Source organism: Eubalaena glacialis, chromosome 3 (genome assembly GCF_028564815.1).
Source record: "Eubalaena glacialis isolate mEubGla1 chromosome 3, mEubGla1.1.hap2.+ XY, whole genome shotgun sequence".
NCBI lineage: Eukaryota > Metazoa > Chordata > Mammalia > Artiodactyla > Balaenidae > Eubalaena > Eubalaena glacialis.
The window spans coordinates 164,735,855-164,755,483 of NC_083718.1; the positions used below are offsets into that span (position 1 = coordinate 164,735,855).

General features: G+C 47.9%; 1 protein-coding gene across 1 annotated transcript; it reads right to left on the reverse strand.

Annotated features, from left to right (window-relative positions):
* Window positions 1-4,261: 4,261 nt before the first annotated feature.
* On the reverse strand, window positions 4,262-19,427 carry CDCA8 (cell division cycle associated 8). The gene is made up of 11 exons (XM_061186768.1): window positions 19,349-19,427; window positions 19,076-19,188; window positions 18,808-18,936; window positions 16,916-16,956; window positions 14,907-14,979; window positions 12,812-12,894; window positions 9,783-9,847; window positions 8,786-8,881; window positions 7,526-7,652; window positions 6,680-6,766; window positions 4,262-5,447 (listed from the first exon to the last, which is right to left on the reverse strand). The coding sequence occupies exons 2-11, from the start codon at window positions 19,170-19,172 to the stop codon at window positions 5,403-5,405; spliced, it is 843 nt and encodes a 280-aa protein (XP_061042751.1). The 5' UTR covers window positions 19,173-19,188; window positions 19,349-19,427; the 3' UTR covers window positions 4,262-5,402.
* Window positions 19,428-19,629: the final 202 nt, after the last annotated feature.

The following is a 19,629-nucleotide window of genomic DNA, read 5'->3' on the forward strand; positions in this document are numbered from 1 at the left end:
GCGGCCCCACTCTTCCAGGCCAAGACCCCAGGGGGCTCCAGCCCCCAGCCTTGCCCAGGACCCCCGCCAGCTGCACTCCACCCGTGCGGAAGTGAGCTCCCAGAGCTTGTGTGGAGCCCCGGTTTCCCCCATTTCCCTGCCTTCTCCCCCCATTTCCCCCAGTCTGAGCACCTTGGCTGACTCAGTCCCCCTGGAAAAAAGGTTCAAAACCTGGGGAGGATCCCTGAGATAACAGTGGGAGGAAATGCAGGGTCTCAGAGACCAAGGTGGGCAGGGGCAGGGAGGAAGACGTAGCTTTAAATGGCCCGATTCATGCCCTTCTGTCTTCCATACCCACTGGGGTCTGGGGCCTACTCCAAAGGGCGCCCCACTTTCCCACAGACCACTGGCCAGCAGGCAGCACAGGTCCCTGGTGGATGGGCTCCTGTTAGTGACCACAGCTGCCTGGCTGCCAATCCTGATGGGCCATGGGGCCTCAGCTCCCTGTATTCCAGCTGGGCCCTGTCTGGACACTGGTCACGAGGCCCAGGCAGGCAAAGGTGGTGCTGAGCTCAGGGGCTGGACCCCGAGGGCCCCGGACTTAGGAGCTGATTTTTGCTTCCCCCACCCTTGGGCTGACCATTCAGGGTGAGGGTGAGGGTCCCGGTGTTCCCCTGAGGCCCCACTAGGTGCCCCCCCACCCCCTTTGCTTTCCTTGTATAAACTCACCGGCCAGGACATCTGGGAAGAGCATGAGGAGAGCTGTTTTCTCCCCGGGGCCCCAAGAGCTTTGCTCCCCAGCCTTGGGGGGTGATGAAGACATGACTCTCAGAGACAGAGCTTCTCTCGCTAACAGGCTGGTCCAACCTTTACCGTACAGGTGGGGAAAACAAGACCTAGTGAGGAGTCAGGGCCAGAGCTCGGGTTGAACCCCTGTGCCCAACTCCCGATCCAGAGCCAAGGTTGGCTCTGGAGAGAGTCCTTGGTCCTGCCCTGTGTCACCAACACTCTTTCCTGAGGCAGCCCAGGGGTACTCTGAGGTGACCCCCTCTTGCAGGCTCCATCCCCTGCACCCAGCCTCCCATGGAGTACCTCCTCCCTCTGGCCCCACTTCTGCGGGGCTTTGGCAGAAGTAGTTGCACTGAGCTGAGTCCAGAGTTCCTTATCCAGGAAGGCTTCCCAGAGGCGGGGGTGATCGTGAGGCCAGGGCTTTTGTGGCACAGAAGGAAGGCAACTGGGTCTGGATAGGGTCACCCCTGACCTATGCCTGCTGTGGGTTTGGCTGCGTGTGGGTCTGGTGGGATGGGGTGGGAAGGAGACAAGGGCTACAGGAAGGGGTGAAGGAGACACAGCCGGCCCTTGGAGGAGGGCCCAGACGAGGAGGAGAGGTGAACTCAGGCTCCAAGAACTACTACACATCCCCCACGGGAGACCTTGGGGCCTGTGGGCCAGACACTCCTGATGTGTGTATATGGAGGGGTGTCTGGAAAGGTTCCTTGGCTGAGAGTCTGATGCATCCATTGAACAGGGCTTTGGAGAAGCCGGGGGAGGACTCTTTCCTTAGGGTTGGTGGAGTTTTCCGCAGGCCAAGATGGAGGGCCTAGGACAAGAGGAGTCCAAGCAGAGGGGCCAGCATGAGAAGGAGCCTGGAGGGTGGGAGATGCGGTACATCTTTGGGGAGTGCTCCGTGGTGGGGGACGGTGCCTCTCAGCAGTGCCTTTGGCCTCATTCTGCCAGCAGGGCAGGCGTCCCCCCACCCCTGCTGTCCATCTCCTGAGCACCTGCCCCCAGCTCAGTGTCCTGGGGGGTGCTAGAGGAGGCCGAGATATTGCTTCTACCTTTGACAGAGCTGGAGGGTCCCTTGCCGGTGCCCTCCAGGCTCTGCCCCGAGGGAAGTCTGGAAAGGACATACCAGCATCCTGTGGAGGGAGCCTCATTGCCGTCTCCAGCTACATCAGTCATGCCCTGAAGGTCAGAGTCCTCTCCCCCTCCCCCCGCTGTCCTGCAGAGTCCCCTGGCTGTGTTGGCAGGACTTCGGTGTCCAGGGTAGACCTCCCTTCCACTGAGGAGTGAGGTCCCAGCATCCTGATGGGTCCCAGGCCTCAGCCCTGCACAGGTGCTGGCAAGATGCAGGCTGATGGCTCCCTGGGAGCCCTCTACAGATCTATTTTTATATGGACCTTATTCACTGGATAGAGAGGTGGCCTGCAACCCCCCAGCACCCATATCTGAGCCCATCCAAGGAGGGACGGGGCTGGTTGGGGGTGGGGAAAGTGTTTTCCTATGACTAATTCTGGAGGTGTTTTTATAGTCCTTGGGTTCTATATGCAGGACAAAGTAATAAAAACTTGTCTGTGGTATGGTGCCTCTGTCAGTGACAGTTGTTTAACTGTTAAGTAACTTGTGTGGGAGGGTTTCGCCCCCACCGTCCCACCACAGGGGTCTCCAAAGTGTGTGTCTGAGATCTCTGGGCAAGAGACACATTTAGGAAGTAGACGACAGGACAGTGTGATCAGGGTTTACCCTAGGGGCGAGCACTGGGTGGCTTCCCCGATGGGGCAACACTCCGTGGTGGTGCCATTCCCAGAGATGGACCACGTAAGGGGAGGGGAAGCAGGCTGAGCAGCGATGTGGGAAATGACGAGCTCGGGTTTGGACCAGGCTGCAATGTATGTCTGACACTGTGAATAAATGATGCTAGCACATCATTTATATGTGCTAGGTGATGTCCTAGCACAGCCTCCACAAGAACTAGCTCTTCATATGACTAATTGAACCTGTTCATAAGGCAACACATTTGGACTTCTTTCAACAGGACGTCCCAAGTAGGGCTTTTGGAACGATCAGGGGGGCCTGTAGGGCAAAGAATGAAACTACTGTTCATTGGAACTCTAGGGTTCTTGGAAACTCCCCTGGTGAGGGGGAAGACGCCAGGCCTCATCCTCCCTTCAATCCAGAGCAGCTCTGCTTTTATTCGCTTTATAGACGCAGCAGAGGCTACAAAGTAAACTGCCCACAGGGATGAGGTAAGAATTCCTTTGAATGGGAAGAGGTCTCTGAGGGCCAAGGAAAAGTGCTACACAGCTCCTGTTGACTGTGGCCCGTGTTGCTAGGTATTTTTTGGTGGCTAGTGACCATTTCTGTGAAATCTCACAATTTTTAAATTGTTAGCAATTAATTTGAAAAGACAAAATCCAAACAGTGAAAAGCGTTTGCGGCCCTTTTTGGTCTGTGGGCTGGCGGTAAGGTTTGAATTTTCTTTGCCGCATCCCTGCCCTGTGATAGTTCAGCCCATGCCTTAAATCCTGGGATGGGGAGCTCATTACCTTCTCCAGGCCAACTCTTATATGGAGTGAAGGACTGCTCCATCTTTGTCACGTGACCGGTATTTATTACGGACCTGTTACATACTACACATTCCCTGCAGTTGGGTCTAGGCAGTAGTGCAGTTGGAGCCAAACTAGGGTGAGGGTGGCTTTGAGTAAAGAATGTTGGATCCCAAGTGTTTTCTTGATGTCAGTCTCTACTTAACAACAGTGTGCCAGATGATGAAGGAAAAGGTAGACGCCTTAGCGTTGGTGACTTAATCACTTGAAATGAGTAACCTCTACTCTAAATGCTGTCACTGACTGAAGGGCCTTCCCCCTAAACTGTCAACACTGATGACCTGCTGAACCATGACCCCAGTCTGTCTTCTCTTCCACCATGAGCCCCACGTTGATCATTTCGGCGAAGAGAGAATTCCAGGAAGGCAGATCTGCCACATCCTGGAGCTTGGGCAGTGAGAAGCACAATCACTGAATCACCTGGGCCCCTGCTTTGTCCCTGGCCAACGAGACTTGCTACACAAGTAAACTATAGATACCCTAGATACTGTGCCCCCATGATGTAAATTTCTAGCTCATGGAAGGAAGGTGTTGGGGGAAAGCTTCTTGGGCTGGGTTACCCGTGACCTGGATCTTGGGGAGAGGGCCCCCTCTTCAGGTATCAGAGAGGTTCTGCCTGAAGTAAAGGTTTTCGCATCTTCTGAGGAAAGTAGCTGCTTGCAGACCCCCACTCCAATAGCTTCAGCTCCAAAACTGTCTCTGGTCCAGGTAGCACAGCTTGGAGATGACAGGCAGGCGGAATATCAATTAAAAACAAATCCACAATTTATTGAAAACAGGTACCTTTCAGTAGCTCTGATTAGAATAAATCAGCTTACAGATACCATGACTCAGGAAAACAGTATGTACAAAAGTCTCAGGAAAGGGAGAATAAAACAACTTGAAAACAACACATCTTGAACAGGACTGGATTACTAGAATGGTCATGTAGGAAAATAATACAAAGTACAACAAAGAGCCATACACAGAACCCTGTGCTCTCAGGCTTGGGGTCTCAGCTCCCACGTTCTCAGACCACATCTAATGATTCTTTCGGGCAGAGGTGCTGGCTGGAGCGCAGGGATCTCAGTGCCCACGTGACAGCCCACGCCAGGGCAGAGGCCAAACGCGAGGAATGAGGCCACCAGGCAAGCTACGCCCACTCCCCCATGAACCTCAGAAGACAGAAGTGCTCTCTGCAAAGTCTACAGACCTGGTGGGGACCACAGGGCCACGGAGAGCGTAGAGTTCCTCTGCGGCCAGTCATGTAAAAACCCCAGATTAACCTAAACCCTACAGTTAGTTCCCTTATCCAGATTCCCACTAACTGGACTAACCAGAGAGGTAGAGGAGCAAGACATGGAAACTGCCCACAAACCAAGTTTTGGTCTTTGGTAAACAGGGATAATACAAAATACTAGTCTACAAGTCAGCTTAAAACAAAACTACTGGGCATGGCAGGTGTTAAGATTGCAGAGCCCTGGCAGTACCCACCACAGGAGGGAGGGGATGGGCGCAGAAGGGGAGATGTTTCCTCCTGTGGTCACTGCTGTGACAGGTCCTGGCCCCATCTGCACAGTCCCTCCCAGCCTCCTGGAGCCGCCCTCTCACGGAGCTCACGCCTCTGAGCCTAGCTCCCAGCCTCAAGCACGCACAGGGCGGAAACGCCAGCTGGAGCGGGCTCTCCGGTGAGGGCGAGCTGGCAGTCTTCCCGAGAACATGAGGCTCCCCTGTGCAGCCTCGGCTGGAGTTAGGGCAGGGCGAAGAGGACGTGGAGCTACAGCAGGCAGAGGCGGCAGCTCTGAGAGCAGGAAGGAGAATTCAGCTGGGAGAATGGCAGGAGGTTTGGACCGTATGGACACAGAGGCAGTGTCTGTCACCTGGGTTGGGAGGTGCCAATAGCAACGTTTCCTGACTTCTCCAAGAGGAACGCTTCTCCCTGCTCTGGAACTTCACACTCAAACAGACAATAAGCCGAAGGGAAGAGGTGTCTTCAGGGTCCCAGAAGTGCCCACTGAAGGTCCATCCTGTCAAACCTGGCTTCTTGGAATAGCAGCCTCATTTGTGAGTCCGTATGCTGCTGCAGATTTGAGCAAGACGGCTCTGAAAGGAAAAGGAGAGAGGCCATTTAGAGAGGATGAAGCTGGGCAGGCTTGCCCACTTAGCACATAGTCTACTTAGGTAGCACTGGCTTTGGGGCCGGGCTGGTCTGAGTGAAGCTCAGCCCTCCATCCTCTATTGGTAACATGAACAAACTAACCTTTCTGGAAGGCAGCTATGCTCACCTCTATACCACCAACGCAGACCGAACTAACCTTTCTGAATCTCCATTTCTCATCTGAACAAAGGAGCAAAATACCATCTCAAATGAGACAGTGAAGGTGTAATTTGGGAACAGCAATTCTGTAGGTCCAGCTAGATGATGGATGTCACCAGATCCGGGGGCTGGGTATGTGCCTGATCTCAGCACCGGCCTCCGTTCTGTACGACATGTTTGGGAAAGCAGCTCCGCCCTGTCCCCTTACTTGGATGTACCCTTCACAGACCTCCCCCCAGAAGGGGGGACCTACAGCAGCCACGTTTGCACTAGGTGTTCCCATCCACCAGCCAAAATCAAAGCTGACGGGACCGGGGAGGCCCGTCTGACCAAAGCTGAGCTAATTCAATTCTTCCTCTTGAGAATTTAAACTGAAACTGGGCTGTGCGCGCTGGGCAATGGAGCAATAGCGCCAGAGCTGGAGTGTGGCCACCCAGAGCCACATACAGACTCAAGGTAAGGGAGAGCAGAACCAAGGGCCTCGTGGAGCAGGTTACCCGCTGAGTGGGGGAAGGACGAGGTGCAAGACAGGTGAGGGCACGGGCCACAAAGACAGAGTTGCTGACGGAGCTGGTGCACCAGAGCAGAGCCCCATCGACTCCTGGCACTGGGGGACCCACCACTCAGAGGGCCTGCCTGTTCAGAGCTTTCTTTGATCCTGTGGGATTCCTGGTAGCAAGCTCCTCACCCTGTTCCTGAACTGTTGTGAGGAAGTTTCAGTTCCCAGGGGCTCAACTGTGCCCTAACATACAGGCACCAACTGCCTGCATGAGGCAGGATTTGATTCTCTTGTGGAACTTCTGTGGCAGGCACTCTGCTTGGACCAAAACTCAGCATCAATTTAGGGACAGAATTGCTGCTCGGTAAGCAGGATAACAGTCAAAATCCCTTGGGGGAAAGAGGCCACACAGTTGTAAGTGTAAAGCAGCAGGCCAGACCCAAAAGGCAATCCTAAGTACGGCTAAACCCAGAAGGCTACTGGAGGCCTCCTGTGTGTGGAGAGGAACCCGAGACTTACAGAGAGCTTCTTAATGCTTCCCAAGGCCTCTGGATCCAGCTGTGCGATATCAATCCTCTGCAAGTCACTGGCCAATAACCGCATGCTCTGTGTGGAGGGAAGAGGGTTAAAGTGGCACGTCCCTCAGGGCAGGAACCTCCACCCAGCAGCCCAGTGTGCTCCGGGGGTCCCTTGATGTCCTGCACTTGTGGAGGGGGATGGCAAGGCAGGCAGGAGGGGAGTTAATCCTAAAGAGACAGTGACGTCGGTGTTTATCACTGGGCCAATAGCTGGATCAGCTGAGTGTATAAGGGGTGCACGTTAGCTTAGAAACGCCCTGCAGACCTCATCTGAGATAAACCATCCCCTCCGTCCCAGGAGCCGAGGTCAGCAACTTGCTCTGCTCGGCCTGCTTCAGACCCCTCGAAGCTACACAAAGTGGAAGACACAGCTCGAGCTCCCCTTTCCGGACTAAGCACACACGCACCCCGATAGTGCCCTCCTCTGCACGCCCTTTAATATCTCCCTTACTGCACACATCACACGTTATAGTTAATTGGGAGCCTAGCTTGACTACTGAACTGCTTCTCAAGGGCAGGAATGTCTTCTACATCTTGAACCTGCTACAAGACAGATGGGCAAATGTTAGCAGATGAACAAATGAAACCTAGAGCTGGGCAAGGATCTTCCCAGTCTGGAGCTCTAACCTGGGAGAGGAAATGGTTCTGAGTCCTACAGAAGTGTGGATATCAGAAGCCATGCAACCAAAGGGACTTTGGGTTTTGGGAGAGAAGTGGGTGATGGACAAGAGAAAGAAATGCTGAGTAAGCAGCACGCCATGGCCTGATCGCCCTCTGGAACACTTACCTCTCCGCCTCCCACTGGCACAGTGAGGAATATCTCTTTGCTGTCAGCAAGAGGGCTGCCATTTACAGAGACATTGTAAATCCGCTCTCTGGCTGCTGGAGTACGCAGGCCTGGGGTCTTGAAGACCCTATAAAGTGGGAAAATCTCTGTAAAGATGGCTTAGCAGACTGAATGACACCAGGCGCTACGAGTCCTTCCAAACCCCATCTGGCCTCAAGCTGCAGTTTTCAAATCACACATTTCTAAGAAGGCACATTCTAAATTTAGGGTTAAAAAACAGTATTGACTAAACACAGCTGGAGGAAGGAGGTTGTAATTATCAAACATACATCTAGCGAAAGTCAATTCTTATCCATGTAAATTTTAGGTCCAAAGCTCCATATGGATACCAGTCATCCATCCATCCATCCATCCATCCATCCATCCATCCATCCACAAAGTCAGAAATAAACTGTGGTTAATATATTTCCAAGAGTGGCTAAGCGCTTCCATCAGGAGGACTTTTCCAGGGTCAAAGTTGGATGATTCAGAGATTACATCATTATATTAATTCCCAAAGTGACTTTCTCAAGACCTTTAAAATGTTGCCATCTATTTTTCCCTAAATGTCTTTTGCTATATACTCATGTAAAAAAAAAAACAATAAGCAGTTAAGGAAGAGTGAGAATTAGAAGTAGAAGGTAAGTCTTCCTCACTCTCCCCACTCCAGATAACCACTCTCAGTTCCTTATGTGTCCTTCCAGAAACTTTCTATCAAACGGAGTCATCTAGGACACACTGCTCTGCCACCTGCTTTGGAGATGCTTGTGATCATGAAGCTCTTCCCCATCAGCACATGCAGATGCACTTATTTTTTAATGGCTATACACCATGTCCTATCTAGTTGACCAGCACTATGGAAGGGATTAATTTATGCTGTAAGAACATCCTTGTTTATACTGGTCTCCCAAAAGGTGGTGTCCATTTTCACTCCTACCAAGAGTATGGGAGAGTACCTACCAATTTAAAATAAACTTGATCAGAATCAGAAAAGACCAAAACAGTCACTAGAGGCCTCCTAGTCATCACGGACAGATAAAGAATCATTTTGTCACCAAAAACACGCAAACCTGCACTCAGGGGAGAGGCAAACATTAGGAAACCCAGGCGGTTACCCTCCTCTGTGAGGGCTTCCCAGTATTTTCTTAAACACCCTTCTTTTCTGGCAAACATCACATGTTGGGCTCCCACAGAAATCCAACTGCTACTGTCAATACTCACCTTGAGTCAAACCTGGGTGTCAGGCCCGGAGTTGGTTTCACCATAGACAACTCCAGTCGGCCCACAGCTGGGGTAACAGTGGCACAATGGCTTGACCTACAGGTGAGACATGACCATTAGGTGCGCCAACTGTCAGGTCCAGGGACGGCAGCCGCAGAGGCAGGTAACACTGATCATGTCAGAGACTATCCTGGGCACGTTACACACATTAGCTCGTGCAGCCCTCCTAACCACCCTCTGAGAAGCACCATGATCCTCATTTCCGGATGCAGAAACTCAGGCATACTGAGTTAAATAACTTGCCCAAGATCACACAGCCCGTTAGGGCAGAGCCAGAACTCCGAACCCGGGCAGCCTGCCTCCAGAATCTGACTTCTCAATCAAGCTAACGAATGAGGGGAAGGAGACAGCCCCTCAGCACCCTGCAGGCCCCCTAGCTGGAGCTCCTGTCCTCCTGCCAGACAGCTCCCACTGCCCAGGGAGAAATGGGAGGAGCCACCGCTTTATAGACACACGCCCCAGTGACTACTTTCCTGAGCCTGTTAAGAGGCAGCCCCTCCCCCCCACTCCCAGCATAAGCAGTTCAAGTCTACGGTGACTCATTACTTAGCAGGACCAGGAGGAATCTTTCAAGAAACTAACTACAGGTAGGTGACAGCCACTTTGTGACCGACTGTGGGTAGCTCTACACATGGACTGTCAGGCAACTGAACAAAATATGCAGTGCTTACTCCATGTTTCTGGGTCTTAATCTCCTTGTTTGCATTAAAAAAAAAAAAAAGTGGGGGAAGATAGAGAATGTGGGCAGAAGAACCAGAGAAGGTGTTGGGTCAGACGGTTTCTAGAGGCCCCGCCAGCTCGGATACTGGAGGATTCGATGATGTGAAGCTCAACTTGAACACAAGTCACAAAAGCCCTTTTACCACCTATTTCTGCCATAATGAATGTGGCTCTCCAATAGAACCAAAAACACATCTAAATCTGGAAAACCTGTTACCTTTTACTTTTGCCTTTTCCTTGTATGGACCGGGTTCTCTTCTTGGATGGAGGACACCTTTTAACCTGAAGTCACAGGCAAATGAAACTGAGGTTACAAAAAGCCCCGCAAAGGGGAAAGGTAAGGGAGAAGGGTACCAGCTCCGGAACAGAAAACTAATACCGAACATCAGAAGGTCTATCTCACAGAATTCACAGTGACTTAAATAATTCTGAACATAATTGATCAACTAAGAATCTATACCGCCTGAGTCTTCAAAATAGAGGCCTTTGACCAAGAGTAAAGGTAAGTGTCTTCTGGACTGAGTGCAGCCTGGTTGGTCTCCCCACCCCACTCCCACCCCCTCACAAAGTGCTGCTGTGACGGTCACTAAGGGCACCCAGGTGCCCAATCCAAGGAACCCGCAGCAGTCCTCACCCTTGCTGAGTCCTCGGAGGTACCTGACAGGAATCACTCTTTACCTGCTGACAATCCTCCCTTGTTTCTAAGATCCACCCACCTCCCCACTTCTCTGGATGACCCTCTGCAGGCTGCCTCACGAGCTCCTCTTTCTACCTTCCCTCCTAGGGTCCATCCTCAGCCTCCCCTCCACATTCTCCCTGTACAACCTCATCGACTCCCTTGCTGGGACAACCACCTAAAGATCTTGGAGTCGGTGTCTCTCAGTCTCTTACTTCTGCCTGAGCTCCGGGCTGAGATTTCTGTCAGGGCTAGATGTCCTGGAGAAGTATGAAACACTCAGCAGGCCAAACAACTGACACAGGAACTGCTCCCCTTAGTCCTAAGCCAGCACTACTCCTCCTCCTGTGCCCCACGTTCCACCGGATGGCAGTTCCCTAAACTAGAAACCACCTAGTCATCTCTGGTCCCTCCTTCCCTCCACCAATCTTGCCTACTCTCCATTATAAAACTTATCTCAGAACCATCCCTTCTCTCTCTTTTTTTTTTTAATGTGTTGCTATTTTTTTTTTTTAATTTTATTTATTTATTTATTTATTTATGGCTGTGTTGGGTCTTCGTTTCTGTGCAAGGGCTTTCTCTAGTTGCGGCAAGTGGGGGCCACTCTTCATCGCGGTGCACAGGCCTCTCACTATCGCGGGCTCTCTTGTTGCGGAGCACAAGCTCCAGACGCGCAGGCTCAGTAATTGTGGCTCACGGGCCTAGTTGCTCCGTGGCATGTGGGATCTTCCCAGACCAGGGCTCGAACCCATGTCCCCTGCATTGGCAGGCAGATTCTCAACCACTGCGCCACCAGGGAAGCCCCATCCCTTCTCTTTTTACAGGGTCAGTGCCTCAGTTCAAGAATTACAGCAGCCTCTGCATGTAAATCAATGAAGTTAGAACACACCCTCACACCATGCACAAAAATAAACTCAAAATGGCTTAAAGACTTAAACATAAGACATGGCACCATAAAAGTCCTAGAAGAGAGCACAGGCAAAACATTCTCTAATATAAATTGTACCTATGTTTTCTTAGGTCAGTCTCCCAAAGCAATAGAAGTAAAAACAAAATTAAACAAATGGGACCTAATCAAACTTACAAGCTTTTGCACAGCAAAGGAAACCATAAAAAAAAAGGAAAAAACCTACGGAATGGGAGAATATATTTGCAAATGATGCGACAGACAAGGGCTTAATCTCCAAAATATACAAACAGCTCATACAACTCAACAACAAAAAAACAAACAACCCAATCGAAAAATGGGCAAAAGACCTTAATAGACATCTCTCTAAAGACGACATACAGATGGCCAGTAGGCACATGAAAAGATACTCAACATCATTAATTATTAGAGAAATGCAAATCAAAACCACCTCACACCGGTCAGAATGGCCATCATTAAAAAGTCTACAAATAACAAATGCTGGAGAGAGTATGGAGAAAAGGGAACACTCCTACACTATTGGTGGGAATGTAAGCTGGTACAGCCACTATGGAAAACAGTGTGGAGGGTCCTCAGAAAACTAAAAATAGAATTACCATATGATCCAGCAATCCCACTCCTGGGCATATACCCGGACAAAACTAATTCAAAAAGATACATGCACCCCTATGTTCATAGCAGCACTATTCACAATAGCCAAGACATGGAAGCAACCTAAATGTCTGTCGACAGAGAAATGGATAAAGAAGATGTCGTACATATACACAACGGAATACTACTCAGCCATAAAAAAGAACAAAATAATGCCACTTGCAGCAACATGGATGCAACTAGAGATTATCATACTAAGTGAAGTAAGAGAAAGAGAAAGACAAATACCATATGATATCACTTATATGTGTAATCTAAAATATGGCACAAATGAAACTATCTACAAAACAGAAACAGACTTACAACATAGAAATCAGACTTGTGGTTGCCAACAGGAAGGGGGATGGGGGAGGGAAGGACTGGGAGTTTGGGATTAGCAGATGTAAACTATTATATATAGGATGGATAAACAACAGGGTCCTACTGTATAGCACAGGGAACTATACTTAATATCCTGTAATAAAGTGTAATGGAAAATATATAAAAAAGAATGTCTCTATGTGTATAACTGAGTCACTTTGCTGTACAGCAGAGATTGGCACTACATTGTAAATCAACTAAACTTCAATTTAAAAAAAAAATTAAAAAGAATTACAGTAGCCTCCTGACTGGTTCCCTTGTCTCTAGTTTTTCCTCTCTCCCGTTTATCCTGAATCCTATTCTGAAATACCTATCCGGTCATGTCATTTACCAAGACCTACCTCATGAAACTGCAACTTCCAAGTTTGGCGCACAAGGCCATTCATTTTCTGGCCCCTGCTCTCTCCAGATCATCCTCACAGTTTACACCCCAGCCATACCAAACTGTTTCCTGTTCCTTAAAGGGCACTTTCATACCTCTTCCTGGAATTCCCTTCCCTTTCTTCTCCAGCTAGTGAAATCTCACTCATTTTAAAGGCTGTGCCCAAGGGTGCTGGGGGAGCATACTGTATTTTAAGTATTTCCTTTTTCTCCTGACAGGCTCCAGCCCTGAATCTGAGTGCCTACTTACTCTTGCAGTTTGAAGATTCTTATTTTTATTTTCTTCCTCTTCTTCTTCCATTATCATGTCATCCACTTGCATTACCTTTCGTGCTATAAGAAAGTTTTAACAGTGATATTTCTCATGGGAATAAACTTTTATGCATTCACATTTCTTATAGGAAATAAAACTTATGCAATCTTAGGCTGTAATCAAGAAATAGATCCAATATAAAGATGACTTTAAAAAAAAGAGGGTTTAGACAAAAAAGAGGGTCTCCAAAGTGGTTAAGAAACCCCATATAATGCTTTGTATGGCAGCCCAGCATTCTGAATAAGAGTGCAGACCCTGGAGTCAGACAGCCTTGAGCTTGAGGCCTGGCCCTGCCTCTGACTAGGTCACATGGCTTTCATGGTGATCATCTGTAAAAGGGAGGAGCCACTTCATAGGGATATGATGAGACCTGGAATGTGTGCTCCACAAAAACATGGTCTTTGTTATTTATCCCAAACCCTAGAATTGTGCCTACTGTATAAGTGCTTATTAAATATTTGTGGGACGAATGAATGTAAAGTCCCTTGGACGGTACTGAACACTTTATAAGTATTACTATTTATTATAATAAAATACTGCTTATAAATAATAAATTATTACAATTATCATCTTAGAAGGAAAAGGGATATGAGGGATGTTTAAGATGGATGACAACAGAGGAAGTAATACCAATTTTTAATATTTAAGGGGTTGTCATATGGAAGACAGCTCTGTGGGACCTCAAAGAGCAGAACCAGTATCAATATGTAGAAACCACAGGAAACTCTGGTTCAAAATTAGAAAACACGTTCTAACCATTACAGCTGTCTATCGATGGAAGGTAGTCTCATTGCTAAATACGTACAACCATGGGCTAGAAAATCCCAAGCAGGGATTCCAAAGAGAAATTTAATTCTGGGAGGAGAGATCAGACTTAATGACTTTTAAGCTTTTTTTTCTCCCTGACACAAATAAGAATCTCAGTATATTTACCTTTAAAAAAAAAATAGCTTACAATGTAGTTGAAGTCCAGTGGTCGAGAGGACACAAAACCAATTTCTACTGTTGTTTGACATAGGTCCCAGTGTGTTCAGTTCCCAGTGGTGAAATCGGAAGACCAGCCCCCCACACCCCACACACCAAATAGGAAAAAAAAAAAAAAAGTGGAATTCAGAAGAGAAATTGGACATTACCTAAATGTAGAAATAACCCAAAGCGACCTAACAGATTGCAGGGTTGCAGCTAAGGAACTAACTCTAGGAACACCCAAGTCCAATTACGTCACAACCTCGGGGGGGCAGCCCTGGAATATGACACTAGGAAAGTGAAAATCCCATCATGCTGTCTTCATGCTACAGGACAACTCTGATGGAAGGCAAGCTGGAACAAGAATTGGACGGTGTTTCTGGCCTGGCCCAGTGGAGAAAGTGCCTGCTTGGTGGGCAGCCCCAAACTCCAGGTCTTGGGTCAGGTCCATCCTCACTGGAGTTGGATGCATTGAGCTACTGGAGCTTAATGACAGTGACATCACGTCCATAACAGAACTCACCCTGGCCTGAGTCTATGCTAATTACAACCCAGCTTCCCCCAAACTTACCCTTTAAGATAGTGTTTCTCAGAGTGTTGGACGTGTATGTGAGAGAATTTTCCACGGATGGGTCAGTGAATTGAGTAACATGGAATGACACGCTGAGACAGTTGGTCCTTTCACAATTCTCTTTGAACCCTTCTGATCACATCAGGGAGAGTCTTGGCTGGCACTACCGTGTCTTGTAGCACCTCTCCAAACCTTGCTCACCTCTCTAACTCAGGGAAGCAAGCAGGCAACACTGTTTGGTTTCCAGCACAGCTTTTGTTTTTCTTCTTTCACTTTCACTTTAGCTCACACATTGGTCTAAAGAGTTCGGTTAGTTATCAGTCCTGTATATCATTAACTGAATGCAGAGGCCAAAATCAAATTTTTGGATTTGCAAGACTGAGAACCAGGCATTAGAGGGAAGAGGTTCCTCCAATGAGGCCTCCCCAAGGAGCCAGCCAACCACACTAGGCCTTCATTGTCTCAGTTCAACAAGGGGTTTTGAAAAGTACTCACTTTTGGCAGATTTCAGGGGTGTCTGAACAGCTTCTGCTGTTAGTTTGTTTATTTCTGTGATATCCAGGTCAGCCTGTGATGAACACAGCCAGAAAACAACAGGTATATTCCATCAAATATGAGAAACAATATTTTAAGATTAAAAACATTAATTAAAAACCATATTCTTCGGACTTCCCTGGTGGCGCAGTGGATCGGACTCCGTGCTCCCAATGCAGGGGGCCCGGGTTCGATCCCTGGTCAGGGAACTAGATTCCACATGCATGCCACAACTAAGAGTTCGCATGCCACAACTAAGGAGCCCATCTCCTGCAACTAAGGAGCCCACGAGCTGCAACTAAGGAGCCTGCCTGCCGCAACTAAGACCCCACACAACCAAATAAATAAATAAATATTAAAAACAAAAAAACCCCAAAACACATTCTTTGATACATACAAAAGATTGTTATGTTAGTTATAATACAAAATATTGAACTTCCATAAACCCACCATACAACCGCAGGCCTAAAACATTGCCAATTACTTGCTTCTAGCTATGTATTTTTCCCTGTTCTATTTCCTTGCCTCTCCTCGAAAGGTGACCAGTCTCCTAATTCTGTCATTCCTTAGAGATAACCACTATCATCATTCCATTTGCTTGAAAGTATGTGTGTGTGTGTGTGTGTGTTTCCCCACAAATGTGTATGTGCTTAAACAATATTTTGTTTGCTTTTGTTTTTGATCACTATTTGTGGTTGTAGTTAATTTGTTTTCACTGCTATATAATATCTATCACGATGGATTTGTCCAATCTCCTGTCAATAGTATTTTGCTATTACAAACACTGTTACTTTGAACTGTCTTCTACATGTGTCTGATGCACACCTGTCCAAGTTTTCTCTTGGCTATATACTTAGGGATGGGGCATTACAGGGTTGTAGGGTACACAAGTGTTCAGCCTTAATATTATGCAAAATTGTTTTCCAAAGTGATTGTACTTGTTTACATGCCAGGAGCAAACAAGTTCCTAATGACCCATATTCTCTACCACACTTGATGCTATGTCAGCCTTCTCATTTTTTCCCTCCAGCTTTATTGAGGTATAATTGACAAATAAAATTCTAACATATTTAAAGTGTACAACATGAGGATTTGTGATGCATACACATTGTGAAATGATTACCACAATCAAGTTAATTAACACATTCAGCACCTCACATAGTTACCTTAAAAAAAATTTTTTTATTTTTTAAAGTCTAGAGGGCCAAAAGTTTTTCTACTATGCCCCTGGGGCCTCCAAAAAGGCTTCCGGTCGCCATTCTAATTAAATTTGTTCCCAGTGGTAACTATACGTATGGGAATAGACAAAAGCAGGCATGATTCACGGGCCTTTTCTTGCAGGGCATGTGTAAATATCAGAATAGTCCTTACAGGCTAGGAATGACACAGGTTTCATCTCTGGGTTGGCAGAGACTACATGGCGTACTCGGACAAGGATTCTGAAGCTGTCAGGACTTAGCAGGAAACAGTGCTGTGCTAGATAGATGAGTGCTGTCTGAAACGGATGATGGAATGGAAAGTGGCCACTGAACATTTGAAATGTGACTAGTATGTCTGAGGAACTGAATATTTTATTAATTTTAATTAATTTAAAGAGCTACACATAGCTGGTGGCCACTGTAACAGACAGTAAAGATCTAAACTCTTTATCCTGCCTCATTTAGCAGGCCAGGTCACCGTGTAATGATGCAGGGGCTTAAAGGAACTTGGACTTTAGGCTTTCTACTTCCCCTGCAAAGGTCCGGGCAAAGAGCTGCAAGGAACCTGCCAAAAAAAGAACTACCTCTCTTTATAAACCTTGAAATTATCTGGGCTTCATGTACTCAGCATTTGACAACTATCATTTTTGTGTTGACACAGATAATGTCCCCTCTGGAACCTCTTCCACAGTCAGCACCCACTGGTTGAATTTTGTGAACAGACTAAACTTAAAACTAACCAACAGTTCAAAAATAGGAGAAGTCACTTACTGTTGCTGCTTCCTCCAGCGCCCGCTTGTTTCCTCCAAGGGCTTTGAAAAGAACGTTTTGTTTAGTTACCATCAGATTTTAATAATTTAAATAATAAACCATCTTCCCTAATATGACCACTTACTTTTCTTACACTGGACCAGATTAAGCCCTTGATCCAACACTCAGGAGCCTTTACAACCTAGTTTAATCTTTCTCCAAGCTTGACTGTTCCCCTCATGGCTTATTCTAGGTTCCACCACACCAAAGTGCCTGTTATTTCCCAAATGTGCCACTGGCTCTCATGACCTGGTACTTATTTCCTCTGCCCGAAATAATCCTCTGCACCCAACAAATTTCTAATTCATCCTTCAAAACTCAGCTCAAACCCAAACTCTGCTTATTCTTCTCTCTCAGCAGATCGCTGCAATGTGCTGTTAGTTGCTCACTATCATCATATCCAACAACTACTCAAAGCTGTAGAAGTACCCACCCCTGCCTTGAACTGAACTCTTTGAGGACAGAGATAATACCCATAGCTTCTGGCAAAAATATGCCACACAGTAGGTATGGAGTCAATGTGTATTGAATGAAGAGGTCTTTGCAGATTTCGATGTAGAATAAAAACTTAGGTTAGGTCCTCTGGCTGGAAAAACTGGTAGTATCCCCTATAATAGTTAAGAACTCAGGCTTTGGAACCAGAATGCCTAGGTTCAAGTAGACTCTGTCACTAACTAGCTTGTGAGACTTTGGGCAAAGTAAACAATCTCTGTGCTTTAATCTTGTTGTCTATAAAACAGGCATAATATTAACAATTAATATGGTTGTGACGAGGATGAAATTAGTTAATATATGGAAAACACTTGGTACAGTGCCTGTCTGCCATAGAAAGCACTATATAAATGTGCTCATTGACCACTACTCTATTCTCTTTTGTAGTACTCATAATTTTAAACATATAATCATGTCCAAATTTTTAAAATGATCCTTCTCTACTAACTTGTAAGTTCCTGGAGGCAAGGACAACGCCTGTTTTATTTCCCAATGCATCTTCAGCACCTAGCATTGTGCCTAACACATGCTCAATGAATATTTGCAGAAATGCACAGATAGGTTAATAAATAAAAGGGGAAGTCAAAAGCATCACTGAACGTCTACTATGCGAGCAGAACATGCATTTCTATCCAGGAAGGAGGCTACATACTGGGTAATTAACAATAAGGAAAACAGTAAAAGTAAGGGTAACCCAGCAAAAGGACAGCCTCTTGCATTTCCTTGGACATTTAACAAGGGGGTGGGGAACAGGCTGGGATTTTTCTCTGGCCAGGAAAACTCTTGAGTCCTGGCACTTCACAATTTGATATGCCCATTTTTAAATTGGCATTTTCCCTAAGCTGCAAGAAGAGCTGCTTGGGATTATCCTTCCATCTGAGGTCTGATAACAAACCAAGCTATTCACCCATTCATTTTTAAATGGTTGGATAAAATATACCCCCCGCCCCCCCCCCAAAAAAAGAGTATTTCATGACACATGAAATCTATGTCAAATTCACATTTCAGTGTGTCCATAAGTCAGTTTTTATTGTAAAACAGCTATGCCCATTCATTACAGTTGTTTTGGAACTATAACAGCAAAGTTGAGTAGTTTCGACAGAGAACCCTCTAGCCTACAAAGCCTAAAATATTTATTATCTGGTCCTTTAGAGAAAACGTTTGCCTGCCTGCAGAGGTAGATGAGGGTAAGAGCTAAGGAGAAAAATAAAGCCGGGAGGTGAGACAGGGAGTCGGGAGAAGGAGTAGGGCTGCAGTTTCCTACAGTGATCTTGGAAGACCTCACTAAGAAGATGAAGGCTGCCATGGTAACCACAGAAGGGCTCCAGGCCGAGGCCTGGGGAAAGACTAGCAGCTCTTACCGAAGTAGTCGAGCCAGTTCATCTCGCGCAGCGCCTTGGGGAGCCGCAGGATCTCGATGTTGTACAAGTTATCCATCTCCTTGAGGAGGTTCTGCCTGTCTGACTGAATCTGCTTGGATCGTATTTGCACTGCGAGAGGGCAGAGCGGACGGGACACGGGTCACCCGGCGGGAGAATGCGGCCTGGAATCCGTGCTACCAGCGCCCCAATCCGCCAGCACCCCGCGACTGCCCCAGGTGCTAGCGACCACCCGGGCTCCGCCCCTTACCTTCACGGTCGAAGTCCTTAAGAAAAGAGGCGAGCTTTCGGCTCCGTACCGAGTTGTTCTTGGCCACCCGACTGCCGCCCTTCCTAGCCGGAGCCATGGCGCTTCGATGGAGGCTGCGGGGAGAGGGGGCCGAGCCACAAGGCGTCAGCGGCGGAGACGGGGCGGGACAAGGGGCCGCAAGGGTGAGGGAGAGGGCGGAAGGCACCCCAGGGGCTTTGGAGGGGGACCCCTCCCCTTCGGGGTCTGGGCATAAAAGATTTGCGAGGCACCCACCTCTGGGTCCCGAAACAGGGGCTGAGAAAAACCTGGCTGCTTCAGCTGAGAGGGAGCAGCTCCGGGGCTAACCGGACCTGCGACCGCCGCCACCAAATTCAAACTGCCACAGGCTGACCAGTGAGAAGCCGCCGTCTTAGGAGGGTCCCACAATAACCAATCACAGGGAAGCTCCGCGATCGGACAGCCAGTCCACATGTAGGACTACAGTACCCAGAAGGCATTGCGGTCTGACGGTATATTTTCGCGACTCGGTAGCCACGTTGGGGCATGCGCAGAGA

What these genes read in the sequence shown, in the direction of transcription:
- CDCA8 (XM_061186768.1), bottom strand. Translation starts at nt 19,172, where the DNA reads ATGGCTCCGGCTAGGAAGGGCGGCAGTCGGGTGGCCAAGAACAACTCG. An exon ending in CGCTGGAGGAAGCAGCAACA is followed by an intron (nt 14,980 to 16,915) that starts GTAAGTGACTTC and finishes TGTTCATCACAG; the next exon opens with GCTGACCTGGATATCACAGA. An exon ending in ACACCCAGGTTTGACTCAAG is followed by an intron (nt 7,653 to 8,785) that starts GTGAGTATTGAC and finishes CCCACTTTATAG; the next exon opens with GGTCTTCAAGACCCCAGGCC.